This window comes from Equus quagga, chromosome 6 (genome assembly GCF_021613505.1).
Source record: "Equus quagga isolate Etosha38 chromosome 6, UCLA_HA_Equagga_1.0, whole genome shotgun sequence".
NCBI lineage: Eukaryota > Metazoa > Chordata > Mammalia > Perissodactyla > Equidae > Equus > Equus quagga.
The window spans coordinates 62,565,208-62,582,220 of record NC_060272.1 but is presented as its reverse complement, the minus strand read 5'-3'; the positions used below and the strand labels follow the sequence as shown (position 1 = coordinate 62,582,220).

The following is a 17,013-nucleotide window of genomic DNA, read 5'->3' as shown; positions in this document are numbered from 1 at the left end:
ATTTGGGGGAAATCAACATTTTATATTATTGGTTATTCTGATCCATGAGCATGGTATATCTCTCAGATTTTTTAAGTCTGATTTTTTTCAGCAGTTTGTAGTTTTCATTATAAAAGTTTTGCACATATATTTTGATGCTATTGTAAATAGTTTTTTTTAACATTCAATTTCTGATTATTTGTTGCTGGTACATAGAAATACAGTTGATTTTTGTATGTTGACCTCACATTCTTTAGCCTTCCTAAATTCATTTATTATCTAGTAGCTTTTTCTATATTTCTTGGAAGTTTTTGCATACAAAATCATGTTGTCTGTGACTATAGATAGTTTTACATCTTTATTTCCAATAGCTGTCTGCCTTTTGTTTCTTTTTCTTGCCTTCATGTACTGGTAGAAGTGGTGAGAACAGACATCTTTGCCTTCTTCCTGATCTTGGGAGATGGGGTGGGGAGTGAAACCTTTCACCATATAAGTGTGATGTTAACTGTAGGTTTTTTGTATATTCTTTTTATCAGGTTGTGGAAGTTCTCCTTTGTTTGCAGTTTGCTGAGGGTTTTTTTTAAAAATCATGAATGGGTATTGAATTTTGTCAGATGTTTTATGCATATGTGAAGATGATCATATGATTTTTCTTTTTTAATGTTGTTAATGTAGTGAATTACACTGATTAATTTTTAATGTTAAACCTTGTGTGTGTTTGTGTGTGTGTGTATCTTCCTGTTATATATTTTATAGATGAGGAAACTAATGCACAAAAGTGGTGATTTAAGTAATTAGATATAGGAACCCAGAAAGCAGCAATCTGAAATTATATACTGTAAGGTCCAGCAGAAAAACACATTTTAGTAGGATGACAGTATATGGCACAGTGTAAACCTTAGGTGGGAATCCAGTTATGTAACAAAGATGTAGCAAAGTGGGAGAATGTGGGTTTAGTTTATTTTATTTCTTTTTAAAGATTGGCATCTGAGCTAACACCTATTGCCAATCTTCTTTTTTTTCTGCTTTTTCTCCCCAAATCCCCCAAGTACATAGTTGTATATTTTAGCTGTGGGTCCTTCTAGTTGTGGTATGTGGGACGCCACCTCAACGTGGGCTAATGAGCAGTGCCATGTCCACGCCCAGGATCCAAACTTGTGAAACTGGGCTGCCGAAGCTGAGCTTGCAAATTTAACCACTTGGCCACAGGGCCGGCCCCCGCGAATGTGGGTTTAAATCTCGGTTTTTCTAGAACCTGCAGTAACTTGGACAAATATATCAGTCTCTTTGCATCAAGGTTTCCTTATCCTCCTCCCACCCCCAAATGATAATTCTGTATTTCTTTGATGCTAAGAAATATTATCTATCCATTCCCTACCTACTTCAGCATTTCTTTTTTTTTAAAAATTTTTTCTTAATTTTAACTTTAATTTTTTTCCTTCTTCTCCCCAAAGCTCCCCAGTATGTAGTTGTACATTTTAGTTGTGGGTCCCTCCAGTTGCGGCATGCAGGACACTGCCTCGGCGTGGCCCGATTAGCGGTGCCAGGTCAGCGCCCAGGATCTGAACTGGTGAAACCCGGACCGCCAAAGCAGAGCATGCAAACTCAACCACTCTGCCACAGGGCCATCCCCTCCTTCAGCATTTCTGAAATTAGGAGAAGTTTCTTAGCTTTCAGCTGCGAAGTTACCTTTGATGGACTTTTATCTGGTACTGCCTGTGTGGGTGCATATTTAGGCATGGGCATGGGTCATTTAGCTCTCACTTGGACTGAATGATTTGCTTTGCTAGCACTTCATGTTAGATGAAATTTTCGTATTTTATTTAAAAGAGTTGAAATGTTTCAGTTTAAGTAACATGAACATTTGGCTAATAATTAGTTTACAGGAGAGCTAGTAATAAAAACAAGACTTCTTATTCTCATTTTTCTTTCCACGGAAGCTTTTAATTGCTTGCATATGTGATTTGTTGTGTTGGTTACTCATATATGTCCAATTTTTAAAAACTTTTAGGGGCCAGCCCTGCGGCTGAGTGGTTAAGTTTGCACATTCTGCCTCGGTGGCCCAGGGTTTCGCCAGTTCGGATTCTGGGTGCAGACATGGCACCGCTCATGAGGTCATGTTGAGGCGGCATCCCACATAGCACCACCAGAGCCACTCACAACTAGAATATACAACTATGTACTGGGGAGCTTTGGGGAGAAGGCAAAAAAAAAAAGAAAAGATTGACAACAGATGTTAGCCCAGGTGCCAATCTTAAAAAAAAAAACCCTTTTACTGTGGAACTTTCAAACATGCACAAAAGTAGGGAAAATAAAATAATAAACCTCAAGAGCCCTTACCCAGCTTCAATAATGATCCACATTTTGCTGGTCTTGTTTTATCTGTTCTGCCCCTACCCCGATACATGCTTTTTGGGGAATATTTTATAGTAAATTCCAGACACTGTATCATGTCCTCTATAAATACTTCCATATGCATCTTTAACATATAAAGACATCTAAATATATATATCTACATCAGCAATGTTTTATAGCCTAACAAAATTTTAACTTATTTTAATAAATTTTACTAAATTTAAATATTATCAATTTTAACTAAATTTATCTTTATAGCTTAATGACAATTTTAAGAGGTCCAATAAATAATATAATATCCAATCTATAGCTCAGTTTTCCCACTTGTCTCAGAAATGTCAACATTTTGTTTGAATCAGAATCCAAACATGGTTCACGTATTATATCTGATTGTTATATGTTTTTAACCAGAAGTCTTGTAGAGGTTTAACATAAATTTGGATTCATAATTTTTCCTTAAAATTTTTTTTTAAAGATTTAAATTTTTTTCCTTTTCCTCCCCAAAGACCCCTGGTACATAGTTGTATATATTTTTTTTAGTTTTGGGTCCTTCTAGTTGTGGCATGTGGGATGCCGCCTCAGCACTGCTTGATGAGCGGTGCCATGTCCATGCCCAGGATCCAAACCGGTGAAACCCTGGGCTGCTAAAGCAGAGCACGCTAACTTAACTGCTCAGCCATGGGGCCGGCCCCCCTTAAAAATTTTTTAAGGAAATTATTACCTTATGGTGAGTTAGTATTGAGACAGAAAAAATATGATACATATAATAAATCAGCTCACATACAACAGGCAGTTGCAAATAGAGGCAGTTGAAATTGCCAAATTTCTGAGATGAGAGGTAAAACTTTAAAAGCTATGAGATGGTATTATGACTGTTTTACTGATTATGAAGATTACTGAGGAATCAAACATCTGTCCAAAGCCAACTTTTTAAAGAGAAGCACTATATCACCAAGTAATTTATGATTGACATAAAGAGAATACATACAAAAATATTCTAAGACTAATACTAGTAGACTTTGATATACCTTGAAATTACACTATTCAAACTAAAGGTGCTCAAGAGGTCAAGATCATAAGCACAGGCTGTAAAATATGACTCTGATGTTCTGCTTAACTTCTAATGGCCGAAAGGGATTCAGAAGAACTTCTAGACCCAGCGTGGAGACTTAGACTCAAACTCTGTGGTACTCAAACTCTAAGAAGCTCTGTGATATGGAAGAAGAAAGGGATATGCACTTGTGTGGATAATTATGTGCTATTGTTGGAAAAGTTTTTATGTATGTTTAATGTTAAATTTTGGGGAAGTGAACAAATGTATTAAATCGATGATACATTTTAGAGTCTGAGTTATAGGTAATTGGTATGTTGGAGGATTAAATGAGATGATTCAAGCAGGATATCTAATTGAAACCTTGTTACAGAGTTCAGTCAGTGATGGAATTGCCAGTCTGTTAATTTGCTGTGTGATTTTGGGTAATATTTGGTGTGAACAAGAGTTCTTTAAGTCTTTTTATCTCCCTACTTCTTTGAATTAGGGAAATATTATTGTTATTTTTAGGAGGCACAGTCTGTTTCCAGAAGTTAGGGACTTTTATAATTTACTGTTGAAAGTTTGTTGATAAGTTTTTTTGCTTGAAGCATTTAGTGCTTTCAGTTACCTACAAAATAATGGCCCACAAAATGATTCACAGAGCTTTCACTGTATTATTATGTTTTAAGTTTCTTTATCAAGGTGCTTTAACTTAACCTTCTGATCTGTTTATAATTTATTCCAGTTTAAATGTTTTATGTTAGATGCTGAATAATTTGAAATATTATTTAATGGTTATGTGTAGTTATACATTGGAATTGATAACACTATTGTACATCTTTTGAGAAAAATACTCTTTTCTGCTGTGTGTGTATGTATTTGGAACTGAGTTTTATAGTTTTTTAAAAAAATTACGGCTCATATATTACAGTACCGTGTTATTATTTTGAACATGTTCAAATGTTTGAACATGAATCATCACTATAATAGAGGTAGAGAAAGCATCAGGGCATTAGGACATATCATATTCTATATTTTTTTTCCTCTGTAATTGTCTTTGGTACCAGTCCCTTACTTTTTGCTTTCATTAATCTGTTTCTTCCTTTCATTCCTATTCTTTTTGCTATCAATCACCTTAGTACTTTCCTTAAACTATTACAGTAGCTCCTTAACTTGTCTTGGTTCCCTTCAATCTGTCATACTATGGCAACAATTATTCTAAAGCACACTACTCAAGTGTATTATTCTACAGTTCAAAATGTTTCATTGCTTTCCATTGTCCACTAGATTCTCAATATCCTTCACTAAGTTGTATACCCTTCACTAAGTTGCCAGTTACCTTATTTATTCATCTATCCATTTATTCATTAAGCCATATTTACTGTGTCTCTTCTATGAACCAGACACTGAGCTAGGCTCTGAGGATCAAATGGTGAGTGAAAACAAGCAGGTGCTCTTCCCCCATGGGTCTAGATGAAAAGACAAACATTAGTAACAATATCACATAGATAAAAGTGGAATTGCAATTATTATATATCACGCAAAAAGGAGGAATATATGCTATGAGAGCCTACAATAAGGGTGCAATGTTGTCATGGAAAGCTAAGATCTGAAGAGATGAGTAGGATTTATTACACAACAAGTGGGAAGGATGGTCATACTGGGCAGAGGGACTGTACGAAGGCTCTTTCCCAAAGGGAGTATGTTTTAAGAACAAGGGACTGGAAGAAGGCTTATGTGACTTGGAGCATAAAACAAGAGGTATCATTGTACAAAATGGAAAAGAAGGTTGGGTTTGACCACACAAGGGGCTTTGAGGCCATCCTAAGTAATGTTGTTATTTACATAAAAGCAATAGGAAGCCGTCCAAGAGTTTTATTTGGAAGTCAGGGGCAGGGGAGGGGAAGATAAGTGGATGTTGGAAGATCAGTTAGGCATTGTTGCATTAGTCCTGACAAGAGCTTGGCCGAGGAGATTCGTGATGGTAGAAGAGACAGAAAGAAGCAACAATATCAAGAGATATTTAGAAGGTTAAATTGACTAGATTTGCTGACATTATTGCATTTGGGGGTAGAAGGAGGAAGGAGATGGTTTCTTGCAAAACTGGATAGATTATAGTGCCATTCACTGAGCTAGGAAATGTTGAAAGAGTCGCATTTTGGGTGGAGAAAAATCATGAGTTCAGTTTCGAACATGTTGAGTTTGAGGTACTTTGAGCCATTCATGAGGGAATGTTAAGTAGGCAAAAGAATATTTGGTGCTCCGAAGAAAGATCTAGGCTGGATGTATAAAATTTTTAAATATTATCTGAGTATAAATAGTAATTGAAGCTCCGGGTAGGTGGGTTGAGGGTCTAGAGTATAAATTGGCCAGCGCTTAAGACTGATCCTTGATGATCTACAGCATTTAATGGCTAGGTTATTGGAGGTTGAATCTGGAGTGGAACACAGAAGAGCAGCCAGAGAAGAGGAAGAAAAACATGAGAATATTTCAGTGTGAAAGCCAAAGGAAGAGTGTCTAGAAGAGTGGTAAATAGTTTTGAATGCTGCTGGGAAGCCAAATCTGAAAAATCTCCACTAGATTTAATGACTCCTTTAGTTATCTATTTCTGTGTAACAAATCATCCTAAATCTTAGTGGCTTAAAACAGCAACAGTTTATTATTTCTTAAGATTCTGTAGGTTGGCTTCCTTCAACTAGGGGCTTAGCTGGAGCTGGAACATCCAAGATGGCCACATTTATATGTCTGGGGCTTTGATGCACTGTTGCCTGGGCATCTTGCTTCTTGTCCCTGTGGCTTCTGTCTCTCCATGTGATCTCTTATCAATCAGTAGTCTAGTTCAAGCTTCTTCACACGGCAGCCGGCTCCCAAGGGGGTAACAACGAAGCTGTGAGGCCTGTTAAGGCTTAGGCCTGGAACACTTTCACCACACTCATCTACCACAAGGACCAAAAGAAGATCATTAATGACTTAGAGTGGGAGTTGTTTTAGTAGAGTGAAAAGACTAGGAAATGACTAGCAGATGAAGAAAAATTCCTTATCATTTCTCTATATTTTCTCTAAGCTTGATCCTTTGGATTAGGCTACTAATTTCCTGAATGCTTCCTATTATGTTCCTTGCATGCTGCCTTTCCCTGAATGTTATTCCTCTGTCTCCCACAGATTAAAACCTTACCCATTCTTAAAATCTTCAATTTCTCTCCTTCTCTGTACCTTACTCTCTAGTAGTTTTGAATTTTAATTTAGTTTTTTATCCCAGTATTTTTTATTTCTTACCTCCTAGGTTTTTGATCATAGTCTTTACTCTGTATATGCCTTCTAATCTGCAAACGGTTCTAGATTCTCAGTAAACTTCGTTCTTCAAACTTACTCAGATGCTACATCCTCTGTGAGTCTTCCCTGGTTCATCCCCCAGATGACCACTTATTCCTCTGTACATCATGCATACTTTTACTATTGTACATGTCATAACATATTACAGTTATTTATTTACATGTTCTTGAAGGTAGGAAATTACAATGTCTAATGTGTTGCCTTTCATTAAATAATTTCTTGAGTTATGGCTTGATTTTTTGATCCCCATTCTTATTTTTTTAAAAAGGCCTCACATGATAACAATTAAAAATTGCCTATTAATAATGACCTAATTACTTCTTTGATACTGTGCCAAGTTCATTGGTACTAGGCCAATGCATTAAACTATAAAGAAAAGTCATGGTTTGGTTTGCGAGGTAAGAAAATTTGGCAAGAAATAATACATGGTCATGTTCTTTGTATCTCTGAATAAGCCAAGAATTTATGAGGTTATATTGTGTGGGCCTCAGTGGAAGTATGTCCATATGTAACTTCTCATAAGTATTATACACTGATCTAGATGGGGTAGTTGTTATGGCTCAACATATGGAATCGTTTCTCCATCCCTGCTCTAGGTGTCAGGCAGGTTTTTCAGCTTATGTCTTTGTATCCTCATGTATGGACACATACAAGAGTCATAGGATTAGCTAGTTACGTTAGGAGAGGATAACGCTCGCAGCTCTTGGAAATAAGACTGTAGCTTGGTTCTCTGACCTACAGACATTACCATGGAAGCTGTGTTTGTGTGTTTGTATCCACATCTTTATGTGTGGTGGTGGGAGGGGAGCACAAATCTTGTTGGCAGGACACTAAGAGGTGGTTGTCTCTGATTGCACCCCTCACGCTGCCCCTCTTACTCTTGTACTGTTCTTAGGCTGTCGGAATGAGAGGGACCTCCTTTATTCTTTCCTTTGACAAGTACTATGGGGGAACACAGAAAAGAGTCAAATCCCTCTCCTTGCACTCTCTCCAACTGGTAAGATAGGCAGCCAAGTAAATAGGTCATTAAAACTTAAGGTGGGAAGGTGCCAGCCCTACGGCCAAGTGGTTAAGTTCGTGCGCTCTGCTTCGACAGCCCAGGGTTTCACCGGTTCAGATCCTGGGTGCAGACCTAGCACCACTTATCAGGCCATGCTGAGGCGGCATCCCACATAACACAATTAGAAGGACCTACAACTACGTGCTGGGGGGCTTTAAGGAGGAGAAGAGAAGAAAAAAAAAAAAAGATTGGCAACAGATGTTAGCTCAGGTACCAATCTTTAAAAAAAAACAAACAACTTAAGGTGGGAAGTACAATTATTAAAGGATGTATAATTTGAATTACTTCAGTAATAGAACCAGTTGGTAGAATATCCAAGTGCAAGGGGAAACCTCCTAAGTGTTGGTACAAATCGTTCAACCTTGACTCTCATAGTAGGCTCTGGTGTGATCATCATCCAGGAGCCAGTTAGATTGTATGCCAGGAGAAATCTGTTTGGTTCCTGTATTAAAGATGTTTTAAAAATAAATTTATCTTCTTTCACTGTTTGCTGACTTTTATTTATTTTTACATTCTACAAATTATGAGAATCCTGGTCATCTGAGATTTTACAATAGTTTCTCTTAACATGAGCTAGCTAAAACATTATCTCAGATCTTCTTTATTTGGCTTGGTATATTCCTTACTAGATCCTGAAATAATGCCATGCTTATGGTAGGTGTTCAGTGAATAAGTAAATAATTAAAATTTGAGCTTTAGTTCAGTGTTAGCTGAGTCCCAAATCAGGTTTAAGTGTAAGTGGTAAAATAATAAATCTTTTAGAAGAAAGCGTAGAACATTTTCATGATCTTTGAGGACACAAAAAGTACTAACCATGAAAGGAAAAAATATATTAAGATAACAAATTCTATTTATTAAAATATACCACTAAAACAGTGAAAGAGATCACAAAGTGGGAGAAGATATTCGTAATACCTACATCCAATAAAGGACTCATCTGGAATATATTAATAATCCTTCAGATCAATAAGAAAAAGACTAGGAACTCAATTTTTTAAAAAGCAAGCAGAAGACTAACAGGCACTTCACAAAAGAGCACAGCAAAAATGGCCAAGAAATGTGTGAAAGGTATTCAGCTTCCGTAGATGTCAGGGAAATTAAAACCCCACCGAGACACCACTACACACACACCAAAATGGCTAAAATGAAAAAGACAGCCAATACTAAGTGTTGCTGAAGGAGATATGGAGCAGCTGGTATTCTCATGCACTGCTGGTTGGAGTATAAATTGGTCCAACCACTTGGGAAAACTGGCAGTACCCGATAAAAGTAAATATATTCATACTTTATGACCCAACAATTCTGCTAGTAGGTGTGAACCCAACAGAAATGCATAAATATGTTTCCCGTAAAGACATGTACTATAATTTTATAGTTGTGCATATTCATTATATGCCCAAACTAGAAACAACCCAAATGCCTGTCAAGAAAAAATTGGATAAATAAATTATAGTATATTCTCTCACTCTCTCACACACACATGCTATATGGCAATGGGAATTAAGGATCTACACTTAAATATGCAACAGTATGGATGAATCTCACCCCCATAATATTGAATGAAACAAACCATAGACCAGAGAGACCATACTCTATAATTCCACTTATATCAAGTTCAAAATCAGGCAAAACTAAGCAATTAGAGAGGAGGTAGTGGCTGGAGGGGACATAAATTTAAAAGATTCTGTTTCTTGATATAAGTGTTAGTTACACAAGGGCATTCAATTTGTGAAAATTCATCAGTGTATGCATGCACGAATGTATGTATGTTATGCTATCCAAAAAATATTGCTTTGAGATCTATCCATGTTGGATCTTAGAGATCTAGTTTATTAATTTCAACTCTGGTTTATGAGCAGATCAGTTTATTTATTGATTCCCTTATTGGACTTCTAGGTGGTTTCCAATTTTCCTCTGTTTTAAATAATGTTGTAGACAGTATTCTTTTTATGTGATTTCTTGTGAAACTATGTGAGAGTTTCTCTAAGATGTATAACTAGAGGTGGTGTTGCTGGTCCTAGGGTATACTCTTCTTCGGCTCAACAGATATTATCAAATTGTTCTCCACAATGGTTGTATGTAGGAATGATGGAGGGTTCCCATTGCTTTATATAGTTGTCATCACTTGATATTGTCAAACTTTTAAATGTTGCTAATGTGATGGGTGTGAAATGGTATTTCACTGATATTTTAATTTGTATTGTTTGATTATTAGTATATTTGAGCATCTTTCCACATACTTGTAGGCCTTATGGATTTCCTGGGTTTTTTTTTTTTAACCTGTTTTTTACTTTTGGGAATTATCTGTTCATATTTATTGCACATTTTAATGGTTAATTTTATATTTTTCTTGATTTCTGTGCACTTTGCCTTGATTCTCAAAGTCCATGTATTCAGAAAGACCTCACTTTGTGATTTTAAGATGTTGCTAGAATTTCGGTTGTAGACTTCAGAGTAATTCAATTCTCTTAAGAATCTTTTTCCTTCAGACTTTTTGCCTTTTGCCTGCCTTGCTCCTTCCTATTTTACTAGTACATTTCAGCTATAGGGGATTTTCCCCCTCCTCTTTGGTGATGAGAGTGGGTGGTAGTGATATGGGAAAGTGGAAATAATCAGAAATAGAAAAGTGAATAAAAATTTGACAAGTTTATAAAACTGATATAGCTATGTGTAAAATATGCTTGTGACCCTTCTTGGTTTTTTTGTTTGTTTTACTTGAAATACATTCTAAATCTAGCAGTCTACAGCCGAAGGCCAATTATTTCATTATGTATTGTCTCCCTTGTAGATGCTCATCATTATCTGACTAGTTTTGTGTGTGTATGTGATTATTATCTCATTAGTTTTGTGGTGTGTGTGTGTATGTGATTATTATCTGATTAGTTGTGTGTGTATGTGTGTATATGTACATAGTTTGGGGTCTATTATTGTCCTGTCCACCACTTATATATTATTATATATATATTATTGGGGTCTGTGCAGTACTGTTATCTACTAGATTCTTGAGACAGTTCCACATATCCATTACTTCCCAGAGCAACTGCATTAACAGTTGAAACCCTCTTCTGCCAGTGTCACTGATGCTTTGATGGTTCTATGATCTTGGAGAGAAAATGACCAAGCACTTGGTAGTTGTGCTTCCCAAGTACAAAGTGGTTGGTTTGGAGTAACAGGAGATGATGGAAACAGTGTTTTCTTATTTTCTGACAGGGTGTGGTAATAGCAGCAAGGGCTTGGAGTTCCTGAGCGGTTTTGCAGTGTCACAGAGCCTTTGCAGTTAGAAAACCTTCCTCAGAGAACATCCTGGCCCAGATTTCTTCAGCATTCCTTCCTTATTGCAACTCTGACTTCTGCCTTAAGTAGGATTAGTGCCAGAGGAAGAGCTCAGGACTCCTGGCCGTGGCCATAAAACCTTGGCTGATCTTGATAAAGTCTTGCAGCACATTCTCTTGGCATGAATCTTTTGGAGAGAGGTGCCAGTTTAGAAGAGCTTCAGTACGAACTCTTAGAATAGAGTCTGATTTTTTTTTTTAATGGTTTGGTATAAGTCAATGAAGAAGCTTGAGTCTTAAGTCAGTATAGAATGACTTCAATCCCTAGATTTATCAAGCTCGGAAATCTTTGAGGTGAGAAATAGAAAGACTGTAAGCAATACAATCATGTCTTGCTTTATGACTAAAGTAGTATAAACTCTAGCAATTAATTTGGAAGTGATAATTTTAAAGTGTGTTCTATATTTTAAAGAAAACTCCAATATTTATATAAATAAGTCCCTGAGTATGCTGATCCTGGGCTTTATTTTTAGTTTTTAAAATTTTATAAGTGATACGATTTTTGTGTTTCTGAGTACCATGTCATTATTACACTTAAAATATTAATAATTCCAGGAAGATATATGTCAAATTTTTTCCCATTGTCTCAAAAATCTTTGCTTTTGATTGTTTTGTCTCTTATTCTATAACAGTTCCAGCAACCCTCCCCACGCTTTGCTTTTTCATGCCATTGATTTATTGGAGAAACTAGGTCATCTGTCCTGTGGAATGTCCCACATTCTGAATTTGACTGATTGCTCCCTTGTGGTGGTGTTTAACTTGATCCTGTATCCCCAGTAGTCCCTGTAAAATGGTAGTTAGAACTAAAGGCTTGATTAGATTCATATTCAGTCTTTCCTTCTCTTTCTCTTTTTCTTTCCTTTCAATGTTGTGTACTTCTGTTACATCACATCATAAGATGCATACTGTCTGGTCGTCCCCATTTAGTTATGCTGAGCTTGATGTGTGGACTCTGTTAGTACTCTGTTACTCTGTTGGTACAGAGGTGCCCCTTAGAAACATCACTTTAAAGCTTTTTAAGATTCTTAAAAATCTCAGTTTCTGATTTAGCAGCTTTGATGGGGATGGGGAGAGACATCTATTAAGAAACACTTGAAAAAACTCCCAAACCCTCTACCTTTACTCATATGTGGTAAGAATCATTACCTTTGATATATTTAATGTGTAATTAGAATGACAAAATTACTTTTATGCAAACACTTTGGGAATGTATGTTTTGTATAAAATGAAGCATTTTTGAAATTATTAACTGTGGAGGTATTTGAGGCTGCTGTGGTATAATAGAAGGACTGACTTGGACCCAGGAGGCTAAATCATTTATTCTCTGAGACCCATTCTTTTAAATCTAGAAAATGGGAATAATAAGGTATCTATCATAGGGTTGTTTTAGTGATTAAATGAAATTTATTTGGAAGCAGTTTAGCACCTGATGGTTACTTGAATTGAAATCTGAAAAGCATTACAGTAATAGATTTTTATCAATTGAGGTCTTCAGAGTAAAGGTTAAGAAAACTGAAGTAACAATATCTCATGTGCTATTTTAGTTATATCTGTATAAGCTTTTGTTTTTGAGCTTATTTTTTAAGTCATAGGAGACTCATGATTAATGTGTCCTTTTGGGAAAAATAGCATGTGGAAATCTTATTGTTTTTTTCCTCCCCTTACTTTCAGCTCCATTTACCTCTTAATTCTCCTTTGCCTGGAAGTGAATTGACCAAGGAACCTTTTCGCTGGGATCAGAGACTCTTTGCATTAGTGTTGCGGTTGCCTGGCACCATGTCAGTAGAATCAGAACAATTGACAGGTGTGCCTTTAGATGACTCTGCAATCACACCAATGTGTGAAGTGACAGGCGGTAAGTTTTTTGCTGGCAGTAATTCAGTGACTTAAAGTAGAGTTTTCTGATGTTTTAAAATGTACATTTCAAAAACTTCCTGTTTATTTTTGTTTAACAAGTTAATACTAGGAATTAGTAGACATATGGTTTTAAAACTACATTGATGAAGATCTATGATCTGATTTAAATAGGATATGAATACCATTGGATCTGATAATGAATGGTAATTTTTTTCTACCCATATAGAAAATGCTGGTATTTGGAGTTAAGTTTTTTTTATCCACAAAGACTACCAATGATTTACAAATGCTGTAGAATTATTTTCTGTGAAAAATGTTTTGCGAATCATCTCATTATCCATGTAATGATTAATGTCTGGTTAAGTGCAGTTTTCCCCAGAGGCAAAGAGGAATCTAAATTAGAGGTGAGAGGAAACAGGTAGTGCAGTCTTAGCCAGCTAGTCCAGCTAGTCTAGCCATGCTAAGTGAATGACACTCTTGAAACAAAATGTGTAATAGACTCAGCACTTCTATAATGTGGAATTGGTTAATAGGTAGGTTAAATTCATATGCAAATGTGTTGAGTGCCTACTGTGTACCAAGCACTGTTCCATGCTTCAGGATGTCAGTAGTGAATATGACAGACACGGTATTCTTGCTTTCATGGAACATTTTAGTTCTCACCTCAGGAATTTGATACTAAAATGTCCAAGTCTTACATATCACTTTTTCACCTATGTCAGGGGTCTGTGACATAGTCTCCAAACATAGTCGGTGCTTTATTGAGATTCCATCATAGCCAGCTACATAAGTTAAAGGAAAACATAAAATCTAATTAATATTTTAGGTGCCTTTCTTCTAAAATTCTGTGGGTTTTAGAAATCTGCAAAATTCACAAACGAAAAGGGTATCCTACACAAGTATGTGAAGGGGATAACTTAGGAAGTGGTTAGTCACACTATTAAATGTTTCTATTTTATAGAAGTACTTTTTGGTTAACTCTTGTAATACCTTCACAATTTGATTTATAATAGGAAAAAGGTATAGGAATATATTTTTTTAAGGGAAAACTTATCTAAATTTGAAAACTCACTGCTAACAATTCCCTCGGCATGGATATATTTTTCAGTGATAGTCATAATTGTTTCTATAGGTAGAAGCACATTTGTATTCAGGGAATTTTAGTGTTCAGCCTTGAACTGGCCCACTTGCAAAAATCCTGATTTTTTGGGGTTTTTTTCCTTAACTCTAGGATTTTTATTTAACAAATTGATGAAGGGCTCTGAGGCTATAATTTAAACGTTCTCCCATTGGAAATTCCTCTATACTTTACTTACTTCGAACTTAGAGTTATGATAAAGTTATAGGACTGTATGTACTATAACTTTTGTCTTCTAGGATCAAAAATATTCCGAGTGTGAAATGAAGTGAGTAGTATAATCACAGAGGGTCTAAAAAGAACCTGAGACATCATGTAGTAGTTAATATCCTTGCCTTTGGGCAGTAATGTACTAAAGTTATTTTGTTTATTCTTTGAAAGGAACATCTCCAGAGGAGAAGTTTCTGAAGTCTCCCTTGGTAATATCTTCCAATGACCCACAAACCTTAGTTGGTCAAGAAATTAGGAAGCTTTCCGCAAATATACATCCCGAATCTCCCCTGATGTAGTGGTTTATTTGTCTCTGTTCGTGCTCTTGCTAGCAGTAATGGGAAGCTGCTCAAATGCCACTCATCTTTTCATATCTCTGAACAATGTTTTTTTTTTTAATTTTAAAAGAATTCACTAAAGAAAGTTCTGAGGATAAAACACTAGAAAAGTAGAAAGAACAGAAAAGCTAATATCCACTGGTATTGCACTATCCAAATATGTAATTCCTGCTAATAAATTCCCTTGCACTTTTTTAACTTGATAAGAGTAGTGTGTGTACATTTATTTTCCTCATTATAGAATAATTCATGTTCACTAGGTAAGAATTGGAAAGAAATTTGCCTGTGTTGCCAAAATAATTGATTAATATTTTGTTATTTTTTGTGTATGTTTTTTAAAAAATTGCAGAATTGTCATTGTAAGCATTTTTCTTTTATTGTCAGGTAATTAATGAATACCCACTCTATGCCGGATAACTGTTCTTGATGCTGAGACTATAGCAGGAACAATAGACAGAAAGCTTACATTTTTGGACTGTGACAAAAATCAGTTAAAATGAATACATAATATTTTAGGGAGTGCTACTTACTAGGAAGAAAAAACTAGGGTAAAGGTGTAGAGAGTAACTTGAGGTAGAGAATGAATATTCTTGAGAAGTCTTCTGAGCAGGTGACTTTTGTTTTGTTAACCTAAAGGATACACTTACCCCAGTTTGAATCAGTTTAAAATGTTGTTTATCCTTGGAGATACTCGTTGTCTAAAGAAGTAAATAAAACAACCATTATTCTTTTATAAATTGCATTTGCATATCTCTAACCTTGAAGTTTAAGCTACTTGTTTGAATAGGGATTGAATCAGCCCTGGTTGTATCTTAAAAATATTAATCCCTCTAAAATTATTGTTACAGCATGTTCATTGACCCTCTTTTTTTTCCATTTTTTAATTAAGGTATAGTTGACATACAACATTGTATTGGTTTCAGGTGTACAACATAATTATCCAATATTTGTATATATTACGAAAGGATCACCAGAATAAGTCTAGTTAAGGTTTGAGCAGAGATCTGAATAATGAAGTAAACCATATGAAGATTTAGGCAGAGGAAATATTAAGGGAAGTAACATGCTCTATATTTTTGGGAGCAGCAGGAAGGCTGCTGTGGCTGGAGCTTACATAGGGAGGAGTAGAAAGTTAACAGGTGAGTTTAGAAAGGTAGGCAATAGCCTTTTAGGCCATAATAAATATTTTTCATTTTCCAAGTGTGATGAGAAGCCATTGGAGGACTTTTGTTTTTTTTAAAGATTTTATTTTTCCTTTTTCTCCCAAAGCCCCCTGGTATATAGTTGTGTATTTTTTTTAGTTGTGGATCCTTCTAGTTGTGGCATGTGGGATGCCGCCACGGCATGGCTTGATGAGTGGTACCATGTCCGCACCCAGGATTTGAACTGGCGAAACCCTGGGCCCCCGAAGCAGAGCTCATGAACTTAACCACTCGGCCACGGGGCCAGCCCCTGGAGGACTTTTTTATGGGAGGTGACATCTGGTTTCTATTTCTGAAAGGTAACTTCAGCTGCTAGATGAGAATATACAGTAACGTAGTAAGAATGGAAGCAGGTAGACTAGTAGGAGATAATAGTACTTTGGTCTAAAGTGTTAGGTTTAGAGGTGGTAAGAGGTGGTCTGATGCAAAGGAGAACAAAGGATGAGGACAATGAGGGAAGAAAGAATCAAGGATGATTCCTAGATGATTCAGTTAGCTGATGACTGGAGGGTGAATGGCTATCCACGGACCTAGATGAGTACACTGGGGAAAAGCAGGTTTAGGGGAGGTGCAGGCATGATATCAGATCAAAAAATGCCCAGCAGACGTGTTTTTTGGTGGGAGTATTGAGAATAAAAAGCATTTTATAAAAATTAGGAGACTTTTCCAGATTAAATAAATTTCACTTTCTTAGCCTCTGTAAGGGTTGTTGTTCAATTTAGAAATGTTCTTTTTGTCTCTTTTGTTTTACTAAAATGCTAATCTAGTAGATTTCTGTGGGAGTTTTCTTTTTAACTTTACTGCCTTCAGACTCAGTATATTTAGTTTGATTTTTTTTTGTGGACTCTACATAACCATGAGTGAGACAGCTTCTTGACTTGAAGGTGTGTGCCTTTCTCACAAACATAATTAGTGATCCTAGAAACTTTGTGCTTCAATACAAAGTATCATACATTCCAAGGGCTGAGTTTTGACACAGAGAAGAAGAGAAACATCACATAGGATACAGGCTCATTTTGTAAAGATAGCAATATTTGCTATTTCCTCTTTAATTTCCAAAAGAATTAGTAGATTTTATTTTCCAAGTGATTCAGGTTTATTCACTTTTTCTCTAATTTTCATAAAATATTTTTGTTAGTTATTTTATTTCATGCTAAGAACGTAACTCATTTACTT

At 35.9% G+C, this 17,013-nt stretch overlaps 1 protein-coding gene across 1 annotated transcript in view; it reads left to right on the top strand.

Moving 5' to 3' along the window:
• The window catches only part of INTS6 (integrator complex subunit 6), an 83,171-nt gene that overhangs the window by 42,440 nt on the left and 23,718 nt on the right, over nucleotides 1–17,013 (top strand). Inside the window, exon 5 of the mRNA XM_046664279.1 lies at nucleotides 12,764–12,947. Within this exon, the coding sequence (XP_046520235.1) occupies nucleotides 12,764–12,947 (184 nt within the window). The remainder of the gene's footprint in view (nucleotides 1–12,763; nucleotides 12,948–17,013) is intronic.